Source organism: Elaeis guineensis, chromosome 7, assembly GCF_000442705.2.
Source record: "Elaeis guineensis isolate ETL-2024a chromosome 7, EG11, whole genome shotgun sequence".
NCBI classification, from domain to species: domain Eukaryota; kingdom Viridiplantae; phylum Streptophyta; class Magnoliopsida; order Arecales; family Arecaceae; genus Elaeis; species Elaeis guineensis.
This window is the reverse complement of record NC_025999.2, coordinates 4,097,330-4,119,903: the sequence shown is the minus strand read 5'-3', so window position 1 is coordinate 4,119,903 and position 22,574 is coordinate 4,097,330. Positions and strand designations below refer to the sequence as shown.

General features: G+C 39.1%; 1 protein-coding gene, 1 long non-coding RNA gene and 1 pseudogene across 2 annotated transcripts in view; 1 reads left to right on the top strand and 2 right to left on the bottom strand.

Annotated features, from left to right (window-relative positions):
* The window catches only part of LOC140859122 (uncharacterized), a 15,496-nt gene extending 11,716 nt beyond the window's left edge, over nt 1-3,780 (top strand). Inside the window, exon 4 of the long non-coding RNA XR_012142606.1 lies at nt 3,555-3,780. This is a non-coding gene — a long non-coding RNA (uncharacterized lncRNA). The remainder of the gene's footprint in view (nt 1-3,554) is intronic.
* Nucleotides 3,551-4,717, bottom strand: LOC140859121 (xyloglucan endotransglucosylase protein 7-like; annotated as a pseudogene).
* A 5,766-nt stretch (nt 4,718-10,483) lies between these two features.
* Nucleotides 10,484-11,801, bottom strand: LOC140859431 (xyloglucan endotransglucosylase protein 7-like). Its single transcript, XM_073261167.1, has 3 exons — nt 11,458-11,801; nt 11,156-11,349; nt 10,484-11,039 (listed from the first exon to the last, which is right to left on the bottom strand). The coding sequence occupies exons 1-3, from the start codon at nt 11,710-11,712 to the stop codon at nt 10,649-10,651; spliced, it is 840 nt and encodes a 279-aa protein (XP_073117268.1). The 5' UTR covers nt 11,713-11,801; the 3' UTR covers nt 10,484-10,648.
* Nucleotides 11,802-22,574: the final 10,773 nt, after the last annotated feature.

The window sequence follows — 22,574 nt, the reverse complement described above, 5'->3', positions numbered from 1 at the left end:
GTTGATCTGGGCCTGGGTCCGAGGGACAATCGCCGTCGTGTGATCTTGGATGGCTTAATCCAGTCATCCGATCCAAACAACATGTTGACTCGATGCAAGCCAACTTGAGTTGGCTCTTTCTCGAGCTGGCTCGGCCTGGGATCCAACTCGGGGGCTCGAGTTGACCCAACCCCCTTCTTCCCCAAAATGCCTCTCGCCTCTAGCTTAGGCATCCATTGCCAAATGGTGACCAACCATGGCCTTAATCGAGGCACTTCGTCTGCCGTCCCCACCTCTTCTCCGACTCAAATCACATTCTCCAAGCGAAGCAAGCTCCTCTCTCTGCCTCTAGCTAGGTATGCCACTGGAAGGTTGAAACGACCACACTGGAGATAAATTCCATCCAGGTTCTCCCACACAAACCACTGCTATAGGGGGCCCTCTAGTCCATCGATGAGCACTCCTGGCCTTGATGATCGGGATAGGTTGATCTTCACACATGCTCAGTCAAAGCTGAGCCTCCTCTACGCCGTGCACCCATCCACCACCATCAGATCATCGGCTAGGCTGAGAATGCTTTGGATTGCTACCTCCCCCCACAGCTCTATTGGGAACTGCGATAATTGGACCCAGACCAGGGTCAAGCAAATCGCTCCCTCCATTGAGAAAAAATGGGGTCGCTGGGGCTCAATCATTAGCACTTGGCTGGCGACCACCCATGACCGATCGAGGATCAAATTTCTCTCCCTAGCATCTAGGAGCCGGACCATAAAAATAGCCCTGCTCCAAGCTAAATCCCACCACCTCCCCTTTCAGACCAGCTCTCATCTTAAACACCCACACCACCACCTCCACCGCCACCCTCTTGTCGAGGCTCTTATCCACCATTATCAAGGTCGCCTACTCCTCCAAATCCACCCTGACTACCTCCTTCGTGAGCTTGACCATCTTTGGGAACTACCGAGTGAGCTCCTCCATCTTCCCTGATGATGGTTCCAATGAAATCCATAAGGCATCCTTGTACCGCCCTCTTCCACGTAGTCTCGGATCGATCTCCTCTTGTGAGGTCTCCTGATGGTTTTCGGGGTTGCTCGCCATCCTCACTACTATCGCTGACCATTGCAACCCAGCCGATCGCCAATGATCATACAAGAAAGGCACCAAGCATAAATCTTAAAGGCACAATGGTAACTCTCAATGGCAACTCTAAATGGGCGTGATGCTTGACCCACAATAGATTGATCGCTGCGATCACACCACTTGTGTGCATGACAGTAATATATCGGTATTGCATGCTTACAAAAATATTTTCTGACATAGGGCTGAAATTGGATTAGATATGCATCGAATATCAGTATATTTATATCTATATTTATTTTATCTAATAAATATAATATAAATATAGATATTATTTAGATATAAAAATTTATTTATATATTTATTTTAAATATATTTGAATATAATATGAATACTGAAAGTATTAATATAATTACAGATATAAGTTGGGTAATTAAATTTTATGACGATAAAATCAGATATACTACTAAATAGATAATAAATCAAATTAATAGTATATTTATATAGTTGTATATTTTTCTTAAAAATTAATGAATATTATATAAAATTATATAAGGTAACAGGTAGATTCAGATATTCAGATATGGATTGGATAGTTGCCTATCCATATTCATTTTTTTTTTACAAATATAAATATAGATATAGGTATTAGTTGAATCTTCAAATTTTTATCTATATCTAAATTAATTCGATTATAAAAATAGATTTAGACTCTATACCACTTTCACCCCTATTCCGACGGTAGTAAGAATGATGTTTATTTTCTCAAAATAATAATGCTGTTTGTATGTCACATGTATATAGAGAGGCCAATCAGTAGCTGATTGTCTTCCAAGGAGACACTAGTGTGCTCTCGAGGATTCTATGAGTACTGATTTTTTTGTAGTTCGTGGGGGAGTATTTAAAGGATGGATTACATATTTGCTATTATTTTTTTTTTGTTATGTTTCTTCATTTTCAGTATCACCTATTTTTTTGAAATATAAAGAAAGGTAATTTCTTGCTCTCCTCTAAGATTAATTGCCAGGTCCTCATTTAATTAAGGTTAATCATTAGTTTTAATCATTTCAGGATTTAGATCCATACTAAATTAAGTTGAGCCTTAAATATAGTACTTTTGAATTTATTTTTTAGTTGAAATGTAATAATATTAATTTATCTTTTAGCAAAAAATAGTTATATTTTTATTTTGTAGTGGATCTAAGAGAGATATGATTTTGTAAAGGGAGAGTTATGTGAAAAGTAGATTAGAATCCTTTTGCAGCGGTGGAGAGTCTTTGAGAATAGAAGGTAAATTCATTATTTTGTTTTTTATTTTTTTTTTGAAATAAATTTAAAAAAAATTATAGAAATGCTACTTAAAGTTTGACTTTTTTATACTTAGACCTCAAAAGAAGAAAAATTGCAAAGGCCCTTAAAATTTTGTATGTCAATCTTTGTCTTAATAGGGTCAATGAAAATGGGGTAATGACCACAATATCCTCTATACTTTTTAACTATAGGAGATTTATTTTTTAGAGAAAAAATTGTTGGAGCTCTTTCATCTCCGTTGGAAGGTATTTTTTGCCCTAATCTCTAAATCCACCATAGCCCTTTTATCTCCAAGTCGGTGGAAAAATTTGATCTTATCGAAATCCGTACCAACCATCGATTTGTAGGTACCGTTTTCTCAATGGACTTGGCAATTTGAAAAGATAGATATTGAAAAGGATTCCGTACATTGTCATTTTTTTTTTCTTGAAAGCAATCGATTTGTTATATTTTTATGCTTCCAATTTATTTGTATTTGATAATATATATGATTTTTTTTAATTTTATAGTCAATTTTAATTTAAGATTTGTATGAAATTATTTTTTTTTAACGTTGGAATTCTAAAGCTTTTTTTGAGGGTACCATCCAAATGCATTGGAATGCATTTCCTACCTTAGTGTAAATGTAAAGGGACAATAGGACTAAAGCATTTGAAAGTGATAAAGGGAGAGGACCACTGTATCATCCCAAATTCTAAAGTTATTGTACAGTAGGAAGGCAACAATCTATATTTATGGGGACTGTTAGAGCAGCGGTCCACTGTGAAAGCGATGTAAACTGTTAATTTTATATTAATTATATTATTTATGATAATAAATAATTAATGAAAATAGCAGTATTATTTAAGTTAAAGAATTGAATCTTCATCTTTAAAGGGCTAACTCCAAATAATTGAACCTTATTGTTAATGTAATATTATATTCTAACAGTATTCTGTGCTGAGATAGCTAGATAACAATATTACATGTTGACAGCGTGTGAAATATGCATTCCTCTGGAAAGAAGCTCAGTTTCTTCTGCATGATAAGGAAAACTCTATATTGTTCTATTGGTTAAATTCGTGGCATCGCTTAACATGGAGGACATATAAGTGCACACTCTTTCTATTTATTAATTAAACTGAGAATAAAGAACAAATAAATGAAAGAATGGGTGTGATTGTTTTCTGTTTTGCATGTCTCTTTAGGCGATGGAGCACTCTGGAGGCCCTGAGGGAATCGCTTGAGGTCAGTGCAGTAGTTGTAGATCATATAGTTTCTCTGCACCCATCTCATCCTCTTTTGGCTCGTGAAATCCAGCTCCTGATTCCACCAGTCACTGCTGGCCGAAGCAGTACCAGTTTTCTTCGAAGGACAATTCGAGACACCGGCGGACCAAATGCAGGCATCAGCATTGAAATTTCTGTACGAGGCGGTGAAGGGGGCGTTCGTCCAGTCGGTCTTGATGCGTCCGCCCTGCGTCGCCCAGTCATCGGCATTCCAGAGGCTGGAGTAGATCCTCATGGGTTGGTTCTTTGGAAACGCAACACCCTTGGACTCCATATTCTTGAAGTCTCTGATCGGCATGCCATCAACCATGAAGCTGAAAGGATAAATAAATCCAAGGTGAGCATAATTTATAACTTCAAATGTACGAGAGGATGCATCATGTTGCAATAGACAGCATATGACTGTTCATTTATGTAGAATTTGAGAACTCACATGATGTGTTTTGGGTTCCAGAGGATGGAGTAGGTGTGGGAGTCCTTGGTAGGATCAAACCAGAGATGGAACTGCATCTCTCTGTTCCCCTTCCCCTGGGCGAACACATTGGTGTGGAGTGTGTAAGGGTCTCCACTGAGGTTTCCCAGGAACTCGAAGTCGATCTCATCATGGGTAGGTCCTTGTGATGATAACTGAAAATAGAGATGGATCATAAGCGGTTAGTTCTTCAAACTCTAATAAATATACAAAAGGGATGGATTAGATGCCTGGTGGCTGTAAAACGGGGCTTACATAGTAGGCAGTGACGGTGCCGGCGGAGTTCCAGGGACTAGTTTCAGCTGCATATCGATCTTGCCGAAGAGATACTCGTTCTTGGACTGGAAGCCGGAGCTAGAGGCTTTGTCGAGGGAGAGGGTGAGGAGCTGCCCGTTTTCAAGGATCTTTGCACGCCCATCACCCCAAGTGATCTGGAAGTCCTGGTAGAGGTTACCAGCGGAGGCACCGGTCATCAAAGAGAAAGCTAGGAGGAGAAAAACCAAGGCCATGATGATTGGCACTAGTAGAGGGGTAGCAGCGGACAAGGTTGGTATCAAGTAGGAGACTGAGGAAAGATGGGAGTTTTGTGTTGTAGTGAGGAAGACGGTAGGGAGTGCTGGGTCGATATATACGGATGGATGGCGTGGAGAGAAGGGAGCGAGGAAGGGGATTGGATGGTCCGCTTCTCTATGGGTTGGCAACAGCTTGGCGGAAGAGGTGTCAGAACGAGGATTGTGGTCACGGGAAATGCTGGATCTTCCCCGTCAATGAAGTAAGGGCTCACTTACCAGGTACCAACTTTCCCAACCATCATCCCCTTCGTTAAATCCCGTCTTAATTCCGGGTCCAATTTAGGTGGAATGGGGGCAAATGGAAAGGCGCCAAAACAAAAAAAAGGGTGAAAGGTGGATACTGTCTTGATTTTGAGTGCAACCATCGTCCCCTTCGTTTGATTCCTTCATTTCCAGCTATCGCTTGGCTGTTGGATACTACTGTCTTGATCCTGGGTCAAAAGTTTGGATTTTGTAGTTTGAAGAGATTCAAATTTTTGAAAAATAAAATCAATCTTATCCTTAGTTGGTTCAAATTTTTTAAAAAAAAAACATTAGCGACATATCAAAAAAATAAATTAAATTCTCTTGTTTAAATGAAAATCACATCCTATGAAATTCAAATCAGATTTTAAAAATGGCAAATGACGAGACGCACATACACTATGTATGCATCCATCTATAGGACATTTAAATACACTACACCCATTCTTGTTATCTTTTTTTGTTATTTATAATATTATTTTAAAAATATAAAATTGACAGCAATTCCTAGGTGCCATTTAACATGCAAAATGGGTGTGAGAGGGAAAGAAAAGCAGGTCTAGTGCGTGTATGCCGGACGCTCGATCAGAGCCGTCTGCCTCCATTTCTATGTTCCTGGTTGTGGTATCTTTCCGATGTCCCTGGTTGAACAGCTGGCATACAAGGCAAACTTCTTTCGAGATGAAGGTACATGAATCAGAGTACTTACATTAATGACTCAAGTTGGTGTTTCCTTTATAATTGGGCATGGATGAAATTTTATCGGATTAAAAAAAAAAATTTATCCGAACAAATTTAATAATTTAATCTTATTTATTTATCATATATATATATATATATATATATATATATATATATATATATATATATATATATATATATATATATAAATTGTTTGAAATCAAAGGGAATGGTTTATAATGGTTCAGATGGATTATATCGATTTGGTTGATCCAATATTGATTTTAAATTTAATATTTATCTATTTAAATTTATATATATATATATATTTTATCAATTGAATATAAAAAAAATTAAATCTTATAAATTATAAGTTTTGGATTTATTTTTGAACTTATATAAAATAAAATAAAAAAATAAAAGTTTACTCTGAAAGTAACTACATTCGAAAGCTTTCACTTTAGAATTATCTCAAATTGATGTGCTTCCATTAATAATTCAACATTAATATGTTCATAAATCCAAATAGATGATGTGGTATTTTTTAGAGCAAAGTATTGAAGCCTAAACAATGCCGTTCTAAAATAAAAGTAAGTTTGTAAAATACTACATCGGTTGGATTCGATTTCATACGGTTTAAAAGTGTAAGAACAGAATCCGACCATAAATAATCGATTTTTTACAAATCCCAACCCAATTCAATCCGATTTATATCTTTCAACCGGCTGAAACCGATGATTATTGGATCGAATTAGATGTGTTTCTTTGGATTTCGGTTATTTGCTCAGCCCTAATTACTTTTTTGCCTAATAAAGTTGGATGTTGTTTAATTTTTATATTTTTTAAAAAAAATAAATAATTTTTCAATCAACATTTGTGACAACTGAACCAATAATACTAATTAGCAATTGGCCAGTAATTGTTAACTTAGCTACATGGCATCCATCTCTCTCATATTTTTAAGATTTTCCTTGATGATTACCTTAAGGTTACGGTGATGCCTTGCATTATTAATTTTATGGATAATATAAGCTTTTTTTTTTCTCAATCTTCATATGTATCTGTTCAATCTATTAGATGTATGTCTTAGAAGCCAATATGGCTGATACATTATAATAAAATTGAGACATAATTTTATACTTTATATATTGATTTGATCAATAAAAAGACAAGTTTATTTTTCATTCAAGTATGATGTGTCCTTGAATCGTCCATGAAATTAACTTTTCGATACATATTCTCAAAGTGTTGAGAATTAGAAACATATATTTAATTCCTAAATACTCCCAGTCATAGTATCATCATGTGGATGGTGATCGATCCGGATAGACCGACGCACAAATTGCTTCCTTCGAGATAGATGAGTCTCTAGTCTACAGTGTAGAGATACTGAGCGACGAGTGCGTGTAGTTGTTAGAGAATAACTAGTACTGAGCGTGACCATATGAGAGATCACTTGAATTTCTACTCGATCGTCAGTGATTGTCTCGATACTATAGTTGTGTAAATGGTCCTTTGATCTGAGATGGTACGACTGCTCGCAAAGAGGCTGATAGAGTTTGACTGATATATAAATATGGTCTCAATGAGCCATTGTAATGGATGTTGGTGACAGTTGGTCCACTGTAGGAGTAGAACACGCATCAAAATGAAATCTATCGATCTTGATAGAGAGGAGTAATCCTATAGAAATTAAGAAATCAAGTCCGAAAGTCTGTGGCCACAGTAGTGTGATTGATGGAAAAGAGTTTTTATAAGGATCACAATTGGACTTGAGCTGATTGAATCTATTATACGACTGATGTTGAGGTTTGACGATTTATCCATGACCTGCCATCTAGTCGGGATTCACGATAGAGGGACTGAATCACACGTTAACTACATCTTGAGGTTCGTTTTCAGTTCTACTGGATTGCCACTACATACTTCTAGATATCACTAGTGGATTGTAAGAGCTCACTAGGGTTACTCAAGATCGACAATCTTTGATGAGTTAGAGTGGAATTGTTCCGACCTATTGAAAAGAGTTTCAATGATACTATGATAGAGATCATTGTATATCTCACTATTAGATAGAATTGAACCTATGGGGTCACACAACAAAGGGATTAGATCTAAAATAAGCAATTGGATTTATGAAGTATTAATTAGGTTTAGAGAAATCCTATTGAGTTCAAGGTAATCTTGCTAGCACATGATTGGACTCAATTTTCTCTTTATGTTTGAATTTCTTATTTGATAAGATAATTCAAACTTAATTATCTGCTAATAACCTAAATGAATTAGATTCATTGAGCTCCAATTGTTGGGTGCCTAAGGTTTTAGATCAAATGAATTAAGGGTGCAAGTCTTTAATTAATTTCTTTGATAGTTTTCTTTGGGCACCACTTGATTTAATCCAGTTTGGTGAGTCCATTCATTAGAGGGCGTGTGGATCCATTATGGGGCGTCCCTAGGGTGCAAAGTGGGGTGTGTTTTTATGGGTGCAAGGGCTCTAAGAGTTGGCGTCTAATATGTTTCCTAAAGAAAGTTGAATAACTTAAATTATTAGGAAACCTAATGCAAGTTGGACTTGTATTAAGAGCTTGTTTGATTTTGAATAGGATTCAAACCTTATACCTATTTAAAGGAACCTCTCTTAAGGTCCCTAGGCAATCAAACCAGCAGCTTCCACGTCCCTTTAGAGTGCCCCACGCCCTCTCTTCCTCTTCTCTTCTCTTCTCCCTTGGACATCCACACGCCCCCTCCCTTTGGGCGTCTCTTCTTCTTCCATGTCCAAGGCTGTTGGGCGTCACCTCTTGTGCTGGTTTCTACTCAGTAGTAGCAGCATAATCTAAGAAAGAAAAGTAAGAGAAGAAGAGAAGAAGAAGATCAAGGATAGGATCAAAGAGTTGATTGCAATCTAGATTTTGTTTAGATTCGCAGACTGATTTTTCTTGGAGAAGAAAAATCAATTTTAAAAGGCTGTTCCAGACTAATCTTGAGTGGATACCCATAGAGACCGGACACTTGCGCGGCTAAGAGAGAACCTCTTCTTTTCTAGATCCAGATTTGAAGAAAGAAATTGCGAAACAGGTATGTGATTCGATCATATGTTAAATTTCAGCATATGTTCAATTTCAGCATATGAAGTAGATCTTTGTGGTTTATATTTTATGCATGCATGATATAGATTAAAAAAAGTTTTAATCTTTTATTCTACTGCGATATTTAGAAAATAAAATTTTTGAAATATATATGCATGTCCCAACATAGAAATTCCAATACAATCATCACCTCATATATCACAAGATCACATAGATAAAAATATACAGTTTGAAAAACATGGAACAGAATGATCCAATCATTGCAAATCTATTCAAATTTAAGTGTAATGGGGGATGGTGGAAAGGGGCCAAAAAAAAAAAAAAAGATGACAGGTGGATACTGTCTTGATTTTAGGTGGAACCATCGTCCCCTTCGTTAGATCCCTTCATTCCCACTTATTGCTTGGCTGCTGGATAATGTCTTGATTTTGGGTCAAAAGTGTTGAAATTTTTAGTTTGAAACGATTCAAATTTCCCATTATAATGCAGACTAAATATTAGGGTTAAAAACATGAATTTATATACCTCCAAAAGAAAGAAAAAAAAAAGAGTTCATACAATTAGTAAAAATCCATTTGTTCTACCTTACTTCAACATGGGTGCAATGGGCAAAATTTAGGGATGGAAGTGGTATGAATAATATGTATTTGAATTTGTTTTCATATCCGAATCAATCTAGACAAGGACAGAAATTTGAGGATCTAACTAATATTAATATTTTTATCCATATCTTTATTCATACCTGTCAAAGAAAAATATATATGGGTTTGGATAGACAACTATCCATACTATATCCGAATTTATTTATAACTCTATATAATTTTATATAGTCCTTATTAATTTTTAAGAGAAATATACAACCATTAAACATGCTATTAACTGGATTTATCATCTATTTAATAATATTTTTGATTCTATAGTCATGAAACTTAATTATCTAACTTATATCTGTAATTATATTCATATTTTTAATATCCAAATTGTATCTACATCTTTTTAAAATAAATATGGATACAATTTTTTGTATCAAAATAATATTCATATTTATATTTACATTCGTCAGACAAAATAAATATGGAGATAGATGTATAGGTATCTGATCTGGTTTCAACTTTAATAAAATTGTATAACCAACATATATGCATACAACAAAAAACCAGATAACTTCTACATGGATCATACGTAAAAGGAAAGAGGAGCTGCCTAAAACAAAATATGGTCGATCAAATCAGACACTTTGATCGTCACCAACATGGAATGAATATCTTAATGACTGCATCCTTACCCACTGAAGGTCAAATTTATCATTAATTTTTGATGACATTCTACGAATTTTTGTGGAAGATCTGAGGATGTCCTTTAGTTTAGAATTTCTATGGGTTAATATAACTGAAATTTAAATTTTAGGTTCACAAAACAAGATACAACAAGCCAAAGGCTTAGAGAGGTAGATAAGACACACAGGACTTGCTGCCTCAAAAGCAGGCATGACCTTCAGAGTTCAAAGAATATCTGCCCCTGCTGAGACTATTCCCCTCAAAAATTCCGCTGACTGGAATCATAAGTTGAAAATGTGACTTATTATTATGATCTTTCCCTTAAATGCTAAATTTAATCATACATTTTTCTTTTAGTACTTTTCGTACATAGGGACAATATTTCATTATTTCTCAGACTTAAATGGCACTTTCAACTAACGAGAGATTATTCTGAAAGCAGGTTTTTATTACTCTATTTGCATTGCATATACTCGGAAAATAATTCCTGTCCTCCAAATTGATTTCAGCCGAACGGTTAAAGAAAACTCACCCTCGAGCTTTTATTTTAATATACATATGCATGGCATCATTTTACATGGAGAATACAATAACAAGATACATAGTGTCCTAGCTAGTATCCTATAGAAGAATTAATGAATAAAAGAATTTGTCTTAATTATGTTCTGTGATTTCGTTCTCCTCAGGCTATGGAGCACTCTGGAGGCAGGCCCTGGGGGAATCGCTTCTGATCAGTGCAGTAGTTGTAGATCATGTAGTTCCTCTGCACCCACCTCATCCTCTCTTGGCTCGTGGAATCCAGATCCTGGTTCCACCAGTCAGCACTATTAGATTTCCGCGAAGGACAGTTGGAGGTGCCGGAGGACCAAACACAAGCATCAGCATTAAAATTTCGGTAGGAGGCAGTGAAGGGGGCTTTGGTCCAGTCCGTCTTGATGCGTCCACCCTGCGTCGCCCAGTCATCGGCATTCCAGAGGCTGGAGTAGATCCTCATGGGTTGGTTCTTTGGAAACGCAACACCCTTGGACTCCATATTCTTGAAGTCTCTGATCGGTGTGCCATCAACCATGAAGCTGAAAGGATAAATGAATCCAAGGTGAGCATAATTAATTTCAAATGTACGAGAGAATGCATCATTTTGTGATAGATGGTATACGACTGTTTATTTATGTAGAATTTGAGAACTCACATGATGTGTTTTGGGTTCCACAGGATGGAGTAGGTGTGGAAGTCCTTGGTGGGATCAAACCAGAGATGGAACTGCATCTCTCTGTTCCCCTTCCCCTGGGCGAACACATTGGTGTGGAGTGTGTAAGGGTCTCCACTGAGGTTTCCGAGGAACTCGAAGTCGATCTCATCGTGGGTTGGTCCTTGTGATGATAACTGCAAGCAAGCAGAGATGGAGCATAAGCAGTTAGTTCTTCAAATTCCAATCAAAATACAAAGGAGATGGAATATAAAGATGCCTGGCGGCTGTAAAACGGGGCTCACATAGTAGGCAGTGACGGTGCCGGCGGAGTTCCCAGGGACTAGTTTCAGCTGCATGTCGATCTTGCCGAAGAGATACTCGTTCTTGGACTGGAAGCCGGAGCCAGAGGCTTTGTCGAGGGAGAGGGTGAGGAGCTGCCCGTTCTCAAGGATCTTTGCACGCCCATCACCCCAAGTTATCTGGAAGTCCTGGTAGAGGTTACCAGCGGAGGCACCGGCCATCAGAGAGAAAGATAGCAGTAGAAAAATTAAGGCCATGATGATTGGCACTACTAGTAGACGGGGGGAGCAATGGACAAGGTTTATATCAAGTAGGAGTATGAGGAAAGATGGGGTTTTGTGTTGTAGTGAGGAAGACGGCAGGGGGTGTTGGGGGTATATATATGGATAGCAGGTGTGGAGAGAAGGGATTCCCGGAAGCAAGGGAATTGGATGGTTGGCTCCTCTATGGGTTGGCAACAGCTTGGCGGCAGAGGTGTCAGAACGCGGATTGTGGTCACGGGAAAGTGCTGGATCTTCCGCGTCAATGAAGTAAAGACTCACTCACCGGGCGCCAACTTTTGCAACCATCATCCCCTTCGTTAGATCTCGTCATAATTTCAGGACAAATTTAGGTGTAATGGGAAGGTGGAAAAGGGGAGGAAACAAAAAAGAGTAAAAAAAGTAACAGGGGCTTTTGGACTTTCCAGCTATCGCTTGGCTGTTGGATACTGACTTGATTTTGAGTCAAAGTTGCTGGAGTTTTTAGTTTGAAAAGATCCAAATTTTGAAAAAATAAAATCAATCTTATGCTTAATTGGTTCAATTATTTTAAGATATATATATATATATATATATATATATATATATATATATATATATATATATATATATATATATATATATATATATATATATGTTTTTAGCTCCGTATCAGATAGATAAATTAAAATCTCTTATTTAAATGAAAATCACATCCTATGAAACTCAAGCCAGATTTTAAGAAAAATGAGCTGATGACCAAATGCGCATACCCTACCTATGCATCCATTTCTAGGATATTTGAATACACCACACCCATTCTTGTTATCTTTTGTTTATTTATAATATTATTTTGAAAATATAAAATTGACAGCAATTCCTAAGTGTCATTTAACAAAAACTTCATCCATTGCATGCAAGAAGAGTGTGAGAGAGAATTGGGAGTTCTTATCTGGACACTTTAATGCTGATATGATGTCCTTAATTGCCTCCCTACCTCTTGCGCAGGCGCAATGGGCTGATCAGATTGGGTGGGCACACTTTCGCTCACAAATGGTTACTTCTTCAGACATTCTTCATCTATATCAAAACATCGCTGAATTTGGTTCATCTACTTCCTTTTTCGGGATTTAGCGCATGCCTTTGCCTAAGCGAACCAAATATTTTTGCTGGAAACTTCGCTGGCTTAGGCTCTGATGTAAATATTTTTTTTTGCATTCGAGACATTCTTCATCATATTTTCTCAAATTGTGATCTCTGTCCTAGTCAACCTGAGGACTATCAGCACATTATGATAACTTGTGGCTTTGCTGATCAGTGTTGGTCTCAATTGGCTTTAGAGATCTCCCACTTTAAGCCTCAATTCTTGTTGGATCTGCTAAATTTTCTTGCAGACAACTCAACGAAGATGGAGGCAAGAGTTGTAACTGCTTATATGGCCTCTCTAATATAGGACTCTCGCAACTCTAGAGTCTTTTAGCAAGAGCATAAATCACTTCAAGATCTGTTCAGAAAATATTTACTCTTTCTCCAAGACATCTCTCATCATAATCTATTCTTTGCCTCTAATCATCCTATTCAGTCAAAGGTCTGGTGCACCCCTCAGCTGATTTCTCAGCTACCTTCTCTTCTTAAAATTGTGACTTGGGTGCCTTTTCCCTTTGGAGTATTCTTGTTAAATTTCAATGGAACTGTGAGACATGATTCTGCAGTTTCTAGTTTTGTCCTCTGAAATCATGAGGGTGCCATTTTTTTGGTTGGAGACAAACATCTCTTTCTTTGTTCTGTGTCGTTTGCGGAACTTAATTGGAGCCTGGTAGGGAATTAAACTTGCCTTATCCTTTTTCAATCATCTTCGGATTTGTCTCCAAGGGGACTCCTCCATGATTGTTTCTTGGCTGTCTCATTTCACTGATAATAAAATGCATGTTTTCCTTTGGTTGAAAGATCTCTATTTATGGATCCAATCTGGATTCATATCTAATGTATCTTATATATGCAAAGAAGGTAATCAAGCTGCAGATTGGGCTGCGGGCCACGTTATCTATGGAGATTTTTTTTTGTGCTAGGGATACTCTTCATCTCCAATTGGCTCAAATCTTGAATGCAGATGCTTTCCAAATTAATTATATCAGGCATGGCTAAACAACTTGCTGTCACTGTTCTGTATCATCATGCTCTTCTTTCTTCCCAAACATCTTATGTCACCACAATTATTTTTTGGGAATGACTTTTCTACTTGTTACGTCACTCCTCCTGCAATTATTCTTGTAATGGTATATTGTGCATACTTGATCTGTTGTTCATCTTTTTACCTTGGAAGCAAGTCTATACCGGGCAAACTCAGATCTTTGTCACACTAAAGACAGATGTTACTTATATTAATAGGAGGAGGATTTTTTTTAAAAATCCACCTGTTGAGAGGACTTCAACTGCTCATTTTTGAAATCTGTCACAACTATGATTAGGGGCATCGATATTATCTTACAATTTTTAATTTATATCTTTGTTGCAGGAGAAGGGTTGCTTCTATTCCACTTGGCCTACATGCTTATTTTTATGGCTTTACTTCCCTATGCTTCAAATTTTCCCTCTCTATTTCAGAATATTTCTGTCATTTACTCAATTATTACTGTGTTTGCTGCCAGCTCTGTTTTAATTTAACATTCAAACTTGTCTACTTGGAAATGATGGTGACATTTATTGAAGTCAAGGATCTATATGGTTTCTTTCTCCCAGATGATGTTTCTCTTGATGGGCCTAACATTTCATTTAACTCTCCTCACCTATCAGGGTCCCAAATAATATCTTCCAACTGTTGGATGATGATGGGATTTGGGCCTTAGTTCATACATTTTGTAACCCTCAATATGTGGGCCATTTTATTTTAGTCCCTTTGCTGGATGCTAATTGGTGGGCATATACTACATTGCTGGCACATCTGTCATGGTTTTCCTACTTGACATCTCTGAGCTGTGGGTATTATGAGGTCCCAACTGATGTCTCAATGATCAAACTCATTAGTGAAAATGGTTGGCACGAGTTATATAAGGGGCACATCTAACATAGATTAACTTACTTGCTTACTCTGTACTACTGGTCCTATCGATTCCCAAATGATGTTATAATGAATAATATCACTGATGGGAATTTGTGTATACCTAATATATCTAGCACATTACTGGCTATAATTCATCTTAACAGGCCTATGCTTCTTCTACTGGAACTCATGATCTATCAGTTGCTTCACAAAGGGAGCCAATGCTTGTTTTACGATGTACCTATGCCAATGATGATCTTATTTAAATCTGTTCCTACACTCATGCTTCATCTACTACTTTATCAAGTTTAATACTATTTCCAGGTTATATGGTTTTATATGTTTTCATCGTCATGGGACTTCATTGGGGGAAGTAATTATCTATTATCTATTATCTACTTTCCACTCCCACCTGATTCCATCATTTCTGCTTAGTTGCCTGCTCGATCTTTTCAAGTTTTAAAAATATATAGTAGGATTTCAGAAATATATAGTAGGTTCCTTGTAATTTGCTGCTTTCCTTGGGATCTCCACAAAACCTTGCGGTTGCTGTCATTTTCATTACATGCAACTTCATTTGAGTTTTCACTTTCTAAGCTCGTTATCACGACTGTGACTGCTTTTCTGTCTGGATGGTTAACAAATTTCAATAGTTGCATTGAAATTTTTTTGATCTATAGTTTTTTTGTTCTTTTTGATTTTTTTTTTTCATATTCTGTATTACATTATTGTTGTTTACATCATTTTTGTCTGTATCTTTTGGTTGTATTTCATATTTATATTTGATTTCATCTTAACTTAATATATTTTGATTTTTTATCAAAAAAAAATGAAAAAGAAAAAGGAGATGTGAGAGGGAAAGAAAAGCAGGTGTAGTGCGTGTACGTCTGATGCTCGATCAGAGCCGTATGCCTCCATTTGTATGTTCCTGTTTGTAAAATCTTTTCAATATCTATGATTGCACAGCTGGCATGCAAGGCAAATCTTTTTCGAGACGAGGGTACACAAACCAGAATACTTACATCAAATGGGCTAGCTGTCAAGAAGTTGTCATTCATGACTCAAGTTGGTGTCACCTTTTTTTGCCAAACAATGATGGATGTTGTTTAATTTTTTCAATTTTCACCGACGTTAGATAATATTTTTTTGGTCAATATTTATGTCAATCAAACAAATATTATTAATTAAAAATTGATCAATAATTATTAACTTAACAAAGTGCCATCCATTTTTTTTTATGTTTGTGAGATTTTCTTTGATGATTATCCTAAAGTCACAGTGATGTCTTATATTATTAATTTTATGGATAACATGGACCTTTTTTTTCTCAATCTTCACTTGTATCTGTTCAATCATCACCTCATATATCACAAGATCACATGGACAAAAATATTCAGTTTGAAAAAAATAGAATAAAATGATTCAATTATTGTAAATCTATTCATTTAAACTCCAATAGCATATATAAGGGTTAAAATTTAATATAATTGGGCATTTCTGAAAACGGCAACAGATTTTGCATGGATTGTGTTGCGGCTCGTCTCCAATGGGATAGTCGGATCGTTGCATTTAAGTGTCAAATAGCAGAAAATTAATAGAGAAGGATCGCTCGTCGGAGAGAGTGCACAGTCGAGAGAGTCGAGAGCGAAAGACTCATGGTGCACTAAACAGAAGCAGGATCAACTCGGATCAGACGAAAAGGTCAGTCGGTGGTGTCCGATGGCAGCAGAGAGACCTACAAGAAAAGTCCGTGCCGGAGATGGCTCTGACGAAGATACTTCGACATTCAAGTCAGTTCTCAGCTCAATAGGCAGAGAAGCGAATGAGGTAGGGTTTTGGGTTCTGAGAGTTTTAGCGTGCGTACCTCCTAGGGGTCTTCTATTACCTTCATTTATAGAGAGAGTAGGATGAAAGATGAAAGGATGAAAAATATTCTGATAATATCCAATCATACGGAGCTGCATGGAGACATCTTTAAATGGCCTTGTCAGCGGGCATGCCTTTTATCTAAAGCGTCGGTGGTCGCAGCGACGGGTCTCATTATGCCTGCGTGGAATAATTAATGACTTTGTGGTGTCCTATCACAGTGCGGAGCGGACCACTTAAGGTATGACCTTAGAATGATGTGGCTTGATGTCACTCGATATGACTATATAACAGCTTTACTTGACCTCCGGTAGTTCGGTCGATGTTCATGTCTAGGTCAGCCACTAGCTGGGGCAAGATGAAAGGAATTGAAAGCAGTCCGAGGTGAGTACCCCGCATGCCAGCAGTCCCAAGCTCGTTAAGTAGGATTGAAAATTCAGGTCGATAGATGATCGACCTGAAGTATCAGGCGTCGCAGGCAGTTGAAGGACCCAATCTTCGGATCAGAGCTATCGTGATAGGCAAGTATGTCAGTTTCTTACTGAGGCCATTAGAGGAACAAGCCAGTCGTTGGCCGATGTAGTTTTTAACTCAGATAATGTCGCCACGATCAGGTGATGTTGAGGTCATATTTTTACTGACCTCAGTTTTCAGACGAGGTCGGCCTTCTGGTGAGATCGGCTTCCTGGAGACCACGATCTTCTGTTGAGATCGACTTTTACCGAGGTAGGCTTGATTGAGGTCGGTTAAGTGGCAAGGACCTACCCCAACACTTCTCCTCCAACTTCTGAGTCCAATTACATAGTCTTCATAAGGCGAAAGGAGTTAACCGATGTGTGGGTCCGAGTAGCTTTTCCTAACGACTATCCCCAGAAGCCACGCATAGTGACTTGTTGTTTCAGGAGGTGGATTGCCTTTCTACAGAGCATCTCATCAAGTTTGAAGCATGGTGGTTAAGTCGGGATATGGTTGTATCTCTACTTTATTTCGGATCAACTGATCCTTGGTCAATCAGAGATAAGCTGACTAACCATAATTTTTTTCACCTGGGTCTGCATTGCAAACTATAGCTTATACTCCAGTGGTCCTTCGATCAGAGTTGGCAAGCTAATAGTTGTCGGACTCCATGACTCCGTTAAACGAGTATTAGCCGAATAACGTTAGATTTTGCTTGGGTCTGTACTACGAATTGTAGCTTATACTCCAACGGTCCTTTGGCCAAAACTGACATACTAACAGTTGTTGGACTCCATGGCTCTATTAAACGGGTATCAGCTGAATAACATCAAATTTTGTTTGGGTCTACGCTATGAATTGTAGCTTATACTCCAGTGGCCCTTCGGTCAGAGTTGGCATGCTAACAGTTGCCGAACTCCATGGCTCCGTTAAATGGGTATTAGCCGAATAACATCTTGTTGGGTATCAGAAGAGTCTCTCAAGTCAAAGGAACATCCCGAGTCGCCTGCCCCTTGTAGTGTTGGTCTCATCGAGGTCATGGTCGACTTGTTTTAAAGGGGCTTGATGAGGACTTCTTCGGAGTTCCTCCTCAGATTTTGTCGAGATGACCTTATGTCTCGTTAGTGCTACTGTTGTTTCACCTTGGAGGCGGTCCTCGACTTGGCTGTCGTCGGTCAGAGTGCACTCAATAATGATGGCGGTGAGTATCTGAGCCTTTATCGAGAATTGCAGAACATAAGAGAGATTGAACTCACTGAGTTTGACCATCCATTTGGCCATTCTCTCCGAAGTACCTGGTCATTAAAATAGAGTTCTTAGGGAGAGATCGGTCAGAATCTTCACTGAGTGGACCTGAAAATAAGGTCACAATCGTCGAGTCATCGTGATGATTGTGAAGATCACCTTTTCGATCTGAGGATATCTGACTTTCACTCTGTGCAGTACTCGACTTATGTAGTAGATCGATTTCTACATCTTATTTTCTTCTCGAACAAGTACCAAGCTCACGACTTCAAAAGTCACAGCCAAATACATGAGTAATTCATCGTCGATATTTGACTTTGTCAAAAGTGGAGGAGAACTTAGGTACCGCTTCAGGTTGTCGAAAGTTTTCTGACTTTCTTCCATCCAAGTGAAGTTCATCTGCTTGAGGGTTTTGAAGAAGGAAAGGTACTACTATGTAGACTTGAAGATGAACCGGCTCAAAGATGCCATGCATCCTGCCAGCTTCTGAATATCCCATCAAGAGGTTGGGGGCTTCATGTCAAGAACTGCCCTGATCTTCTCAGAGTTCACCATGATGCCTTGCTCCATCACCATGAAACCAAAAAACTTTTCCGACGTGACACCGAAGGCACATTTAGTCGGATTCAGTTTCATCCATTGTCTCCTTAGGACGTGGAAAGCTTCTGTCAGATCGTCGATATGGAGAGCAGCTTCCTTACTTTTCATGAGTATGTCATCGACATAGACCTCTATGTTGCGACCGATTTGATTCTTGAAAACTTTATTGACCAGTCTCTGATATGTAGCTCTGACGCTCTTGAGACCAAAAGACATGACTTGTAACAGTACAAGTCTTTGTTGGTGATCAATGCCATCTTCTCCTCATCCTCCGGTGCCATCTAGATCTAGTTGTAGCCAGAGAAGACGTCCATGAAGCTGAGCAGCTGATGGTCCGATGTGGCATCAATCAGTTGATCAATTAGGGGCAGTGAAAAATTATCCTTCAGACAAGCTTTATTTAGATCGGTGTAGTCAATGCATATCCGTCACTTGCTATTAGCTTTCTTGACAATCACAATATTCACGAGCCAATCTGGATAGATTGCCTTGCTGATAAAGTCGGCTGCCAGCAATCTGTTAACCTCCTTGTCGATGGTCTTATGTCGTTCTGAGGTGAAACTTCTTTTCTTTTATCTCATCAACTTGTGCTTGGCATTGATATTTAGTCGATGAACAATCACATTAGGTGAGATGCCCGACATATCTAAGTCAGATCAGGTGAAGATATCTGCGTTCTTCCTCAGAAAGTCGATCAGCTCCTCCCTCAGTTCGTCACTTAAGGAAGATCCGACCTGAACAGTTCTGATCGGATCCTCCTCATTGAGGGGCACCAAGGTGAGCCACTCTACAGGTTCTCCTCGACTTTCTTCCTTTTTTTGGTCCAGTCCATCATCGATGGGAAGAGCTTCAGCTGGCTTCTTTCTTTTGACTATGATTAAGTAACATTATCGAGCCAGTTGCTGATCTCCCCTCATTTCATCGGTTTCTTTTTTCATCGAAAAGCGCACGAGCAAGTGACACATTGAGACAATTGCTCGGAGTACGTTTAGCCCGAGCCTCCCCAGGATAACATTGTAGGAGGAAGGAATCTGGACTATTAGAAAATTGAGCTGCACAGTTGATTGTTGAGGTGGTCGCCTGATAGTAACAGAAAGTTCTATTTTTCCTTCTACTTTGATCGAGTCACCAGCGAACTTGATTAAAGGAGTGTTGACTGGTTTAAGATAATCAATAAAAAGTCACGTTTGAGAAAAACAATCATAAAAAATCATGTTGGCGAGCTTCTATTATCAATAAGATAACGTTTTACATCATAATTGGCTATCATTATTGATACAACAACAGCGTCATTATGAAGGATTTGGACTCCTTGTAGATCTTCTTCTGAAAAGATGATGTCGTCGTTCAATCACTGATGTTTGGGGGAGCTTTTTGAGTCATCAAATCTCCGAAATCTCGATCCCACCGAGATCACATTGATCACGTTCGTCATAGGTTGATTGTGAGCTTCCTCCTTGGGGGGCGACGGAAGCTAAGAGTCACCCGACAACTACGTAGGTCGGTCCCGCACGTACTTCCTAAGGTATCCACAACTTATCAGGTCCTCGATCTCATTCTTCAACTCGATACACCTCTCAGTGTTGTGGTCATAGTTATGATGGAACCAACAATAGCACCGTCGGTTATGGGATGCTGCTCTTATCTTCATCGACTGGGGTCGTTTAAGTTAGTCCTCTCCCTTTATCTCCATGAGGATCTGTACATGAGTAGTTAGAGGAGTATAAGAGTCGTACCTGAGGTCGAAGTTCTTTGACCTCAGACTTGGTCAGGAAGGTGGGCCTTCCTCTGAGTGTGGGCCCGATTGGATCCTACGAAGGTTCTTTCTTTCTTGGTCTTCTTCTTCGAATCCTTGTCCTCAAATCGATGTCGGTCCTTCTCACCCTCCTCGGCTCAGATGTACTTCTGTGGGTGCTCAAAAAATTCGATAAATGTCTGAAGAAGCATCTTGTTCAGGAAATTGGTAAACTTGGAGCTGTATAGTCCCTGCTTCATGACTATAATGGCCGTCGACTCGTTGAGGTCCTAAACCTTCACGGTGGCAGTATTGAAACGCACCATAAAGTTTCGTAGAGATTCTCCATCTTGCTGTCTGACGGAGAAAAGGCTGTCAGATGTCCGTGACATCTTTTGATTAATATCGAAGTACGTCAGGAAGAGCTATCCGAGCTGATCAAATGAATGGATACTCTCCGATTGAAGCTCGAAGTACCACGTTCGAGCGATTTTCCTAAAGATGATCGAAAAAATGATGCAGAGGAGGGCGTCGGATGCCCCTTGCAGGAGCATGAGATCTTTGTAGCTCTTCAAATGGTCAAGCGAATCGATGGAGCCATCATACGGTTCCACCTGTGGCATATTGAACCGATCTAAAATCGGTTCATCGATGATCCATCGAGAGAAGGGCGAACGGAAGTTGACGTCGAGCTCACTGGCAGGATCTCAGTTGTTCACTTGGAGTCGATTCAAGTGGCGATCAAACTCCTTAAGCTTGAGGTTGTATTCGTCCAGCCGCTGCTGAGATTCATCAGGATTCTTGAAATATCTTGAGATAGAACCTTCGCCAGAAGAAGACTTTGACGGAGATCGCAGCCTCTTCCCCTTGTGTGAAGCTTGTTGAGGGAAAGGAGACTGGCGATCGCCGAAAGTGGCATGTAGAGTACTTCGAGAGTCAGCCTGTGGAGACCGTCAGATGGATTAAGAAGCCATCCGATGGGAGCATCGAGATGAGTGAGAGGATGGAGAACGGGGTCAGAGACTCTGCTTGGAGGGTGGGTCCCGTGGCACTGAATCCTCTGTCCGTCATTACTGTCATTGCTTCACAGTCTGTTGGAGACTGTGGACAGCCTCCATCGATGCTTTGACTTGTTGTACCAAGATGGCAAGCTATTTTTGGTCTACTGTTTCCTCCGATCGTGAGGCACTCGACACCTCAAAGGTCACTGGAAGTGCGTCATACCGTGATGAGTGTCGAACAGAACTAAAGGAAATATTTTGCACTCTTGTCTTGGCCATTGTAACTCTTGGAAGGATGTTTCTCCTCCCCTACCTAGTGCGCCAAAACTGTTGCAGCTCATCTCTGGTGGGATAGTTAGATCATCGTGCCTGGATGCCGAACGATAGAGAACTGAAAGAGAAGGACCGCTTGTCAGAGAGAGTGCATAGTCGAGAGGGCCGACAGCGAGAGGGAAGGCTCATAGTGCACTGAGCAGAATAGAAAGATCGGTTGACGATGTTCGATGGCGGTAGAAAGACCTGCAAAAAAAGTCCACACCAGAGATGGCTCCGATGAAGACACTCCGACACTCAAGTCAGTTCTCAGCTCATCAGGTAGAAGAGCGAGTGAGACAGAGTTTTGGACTCTAAGAGTTTTAGCGTGCGTACCTCCTGGGGGTCTCCTCTTATCTCCATTTATAGAGAGAACAGGATGAATGATGAAAGGATGGGAATATATTCCGATAATATCCAATGATATGGACCCGCATGGGGGCATCTTTAAATGACCCTGTCAGTGGGCATGCCTTTTGCTCGAAGCATCGGTGGTCACTACAGTAGGCCTCATTATGTGCGCTTGGCATAATTATGACTTTGTGGTGTCCTATCATGATGCAAAGCGGACCACTTAGGATATGACCTCAGAATGACATGGCTTAATGTGACTTGATGTGATTGC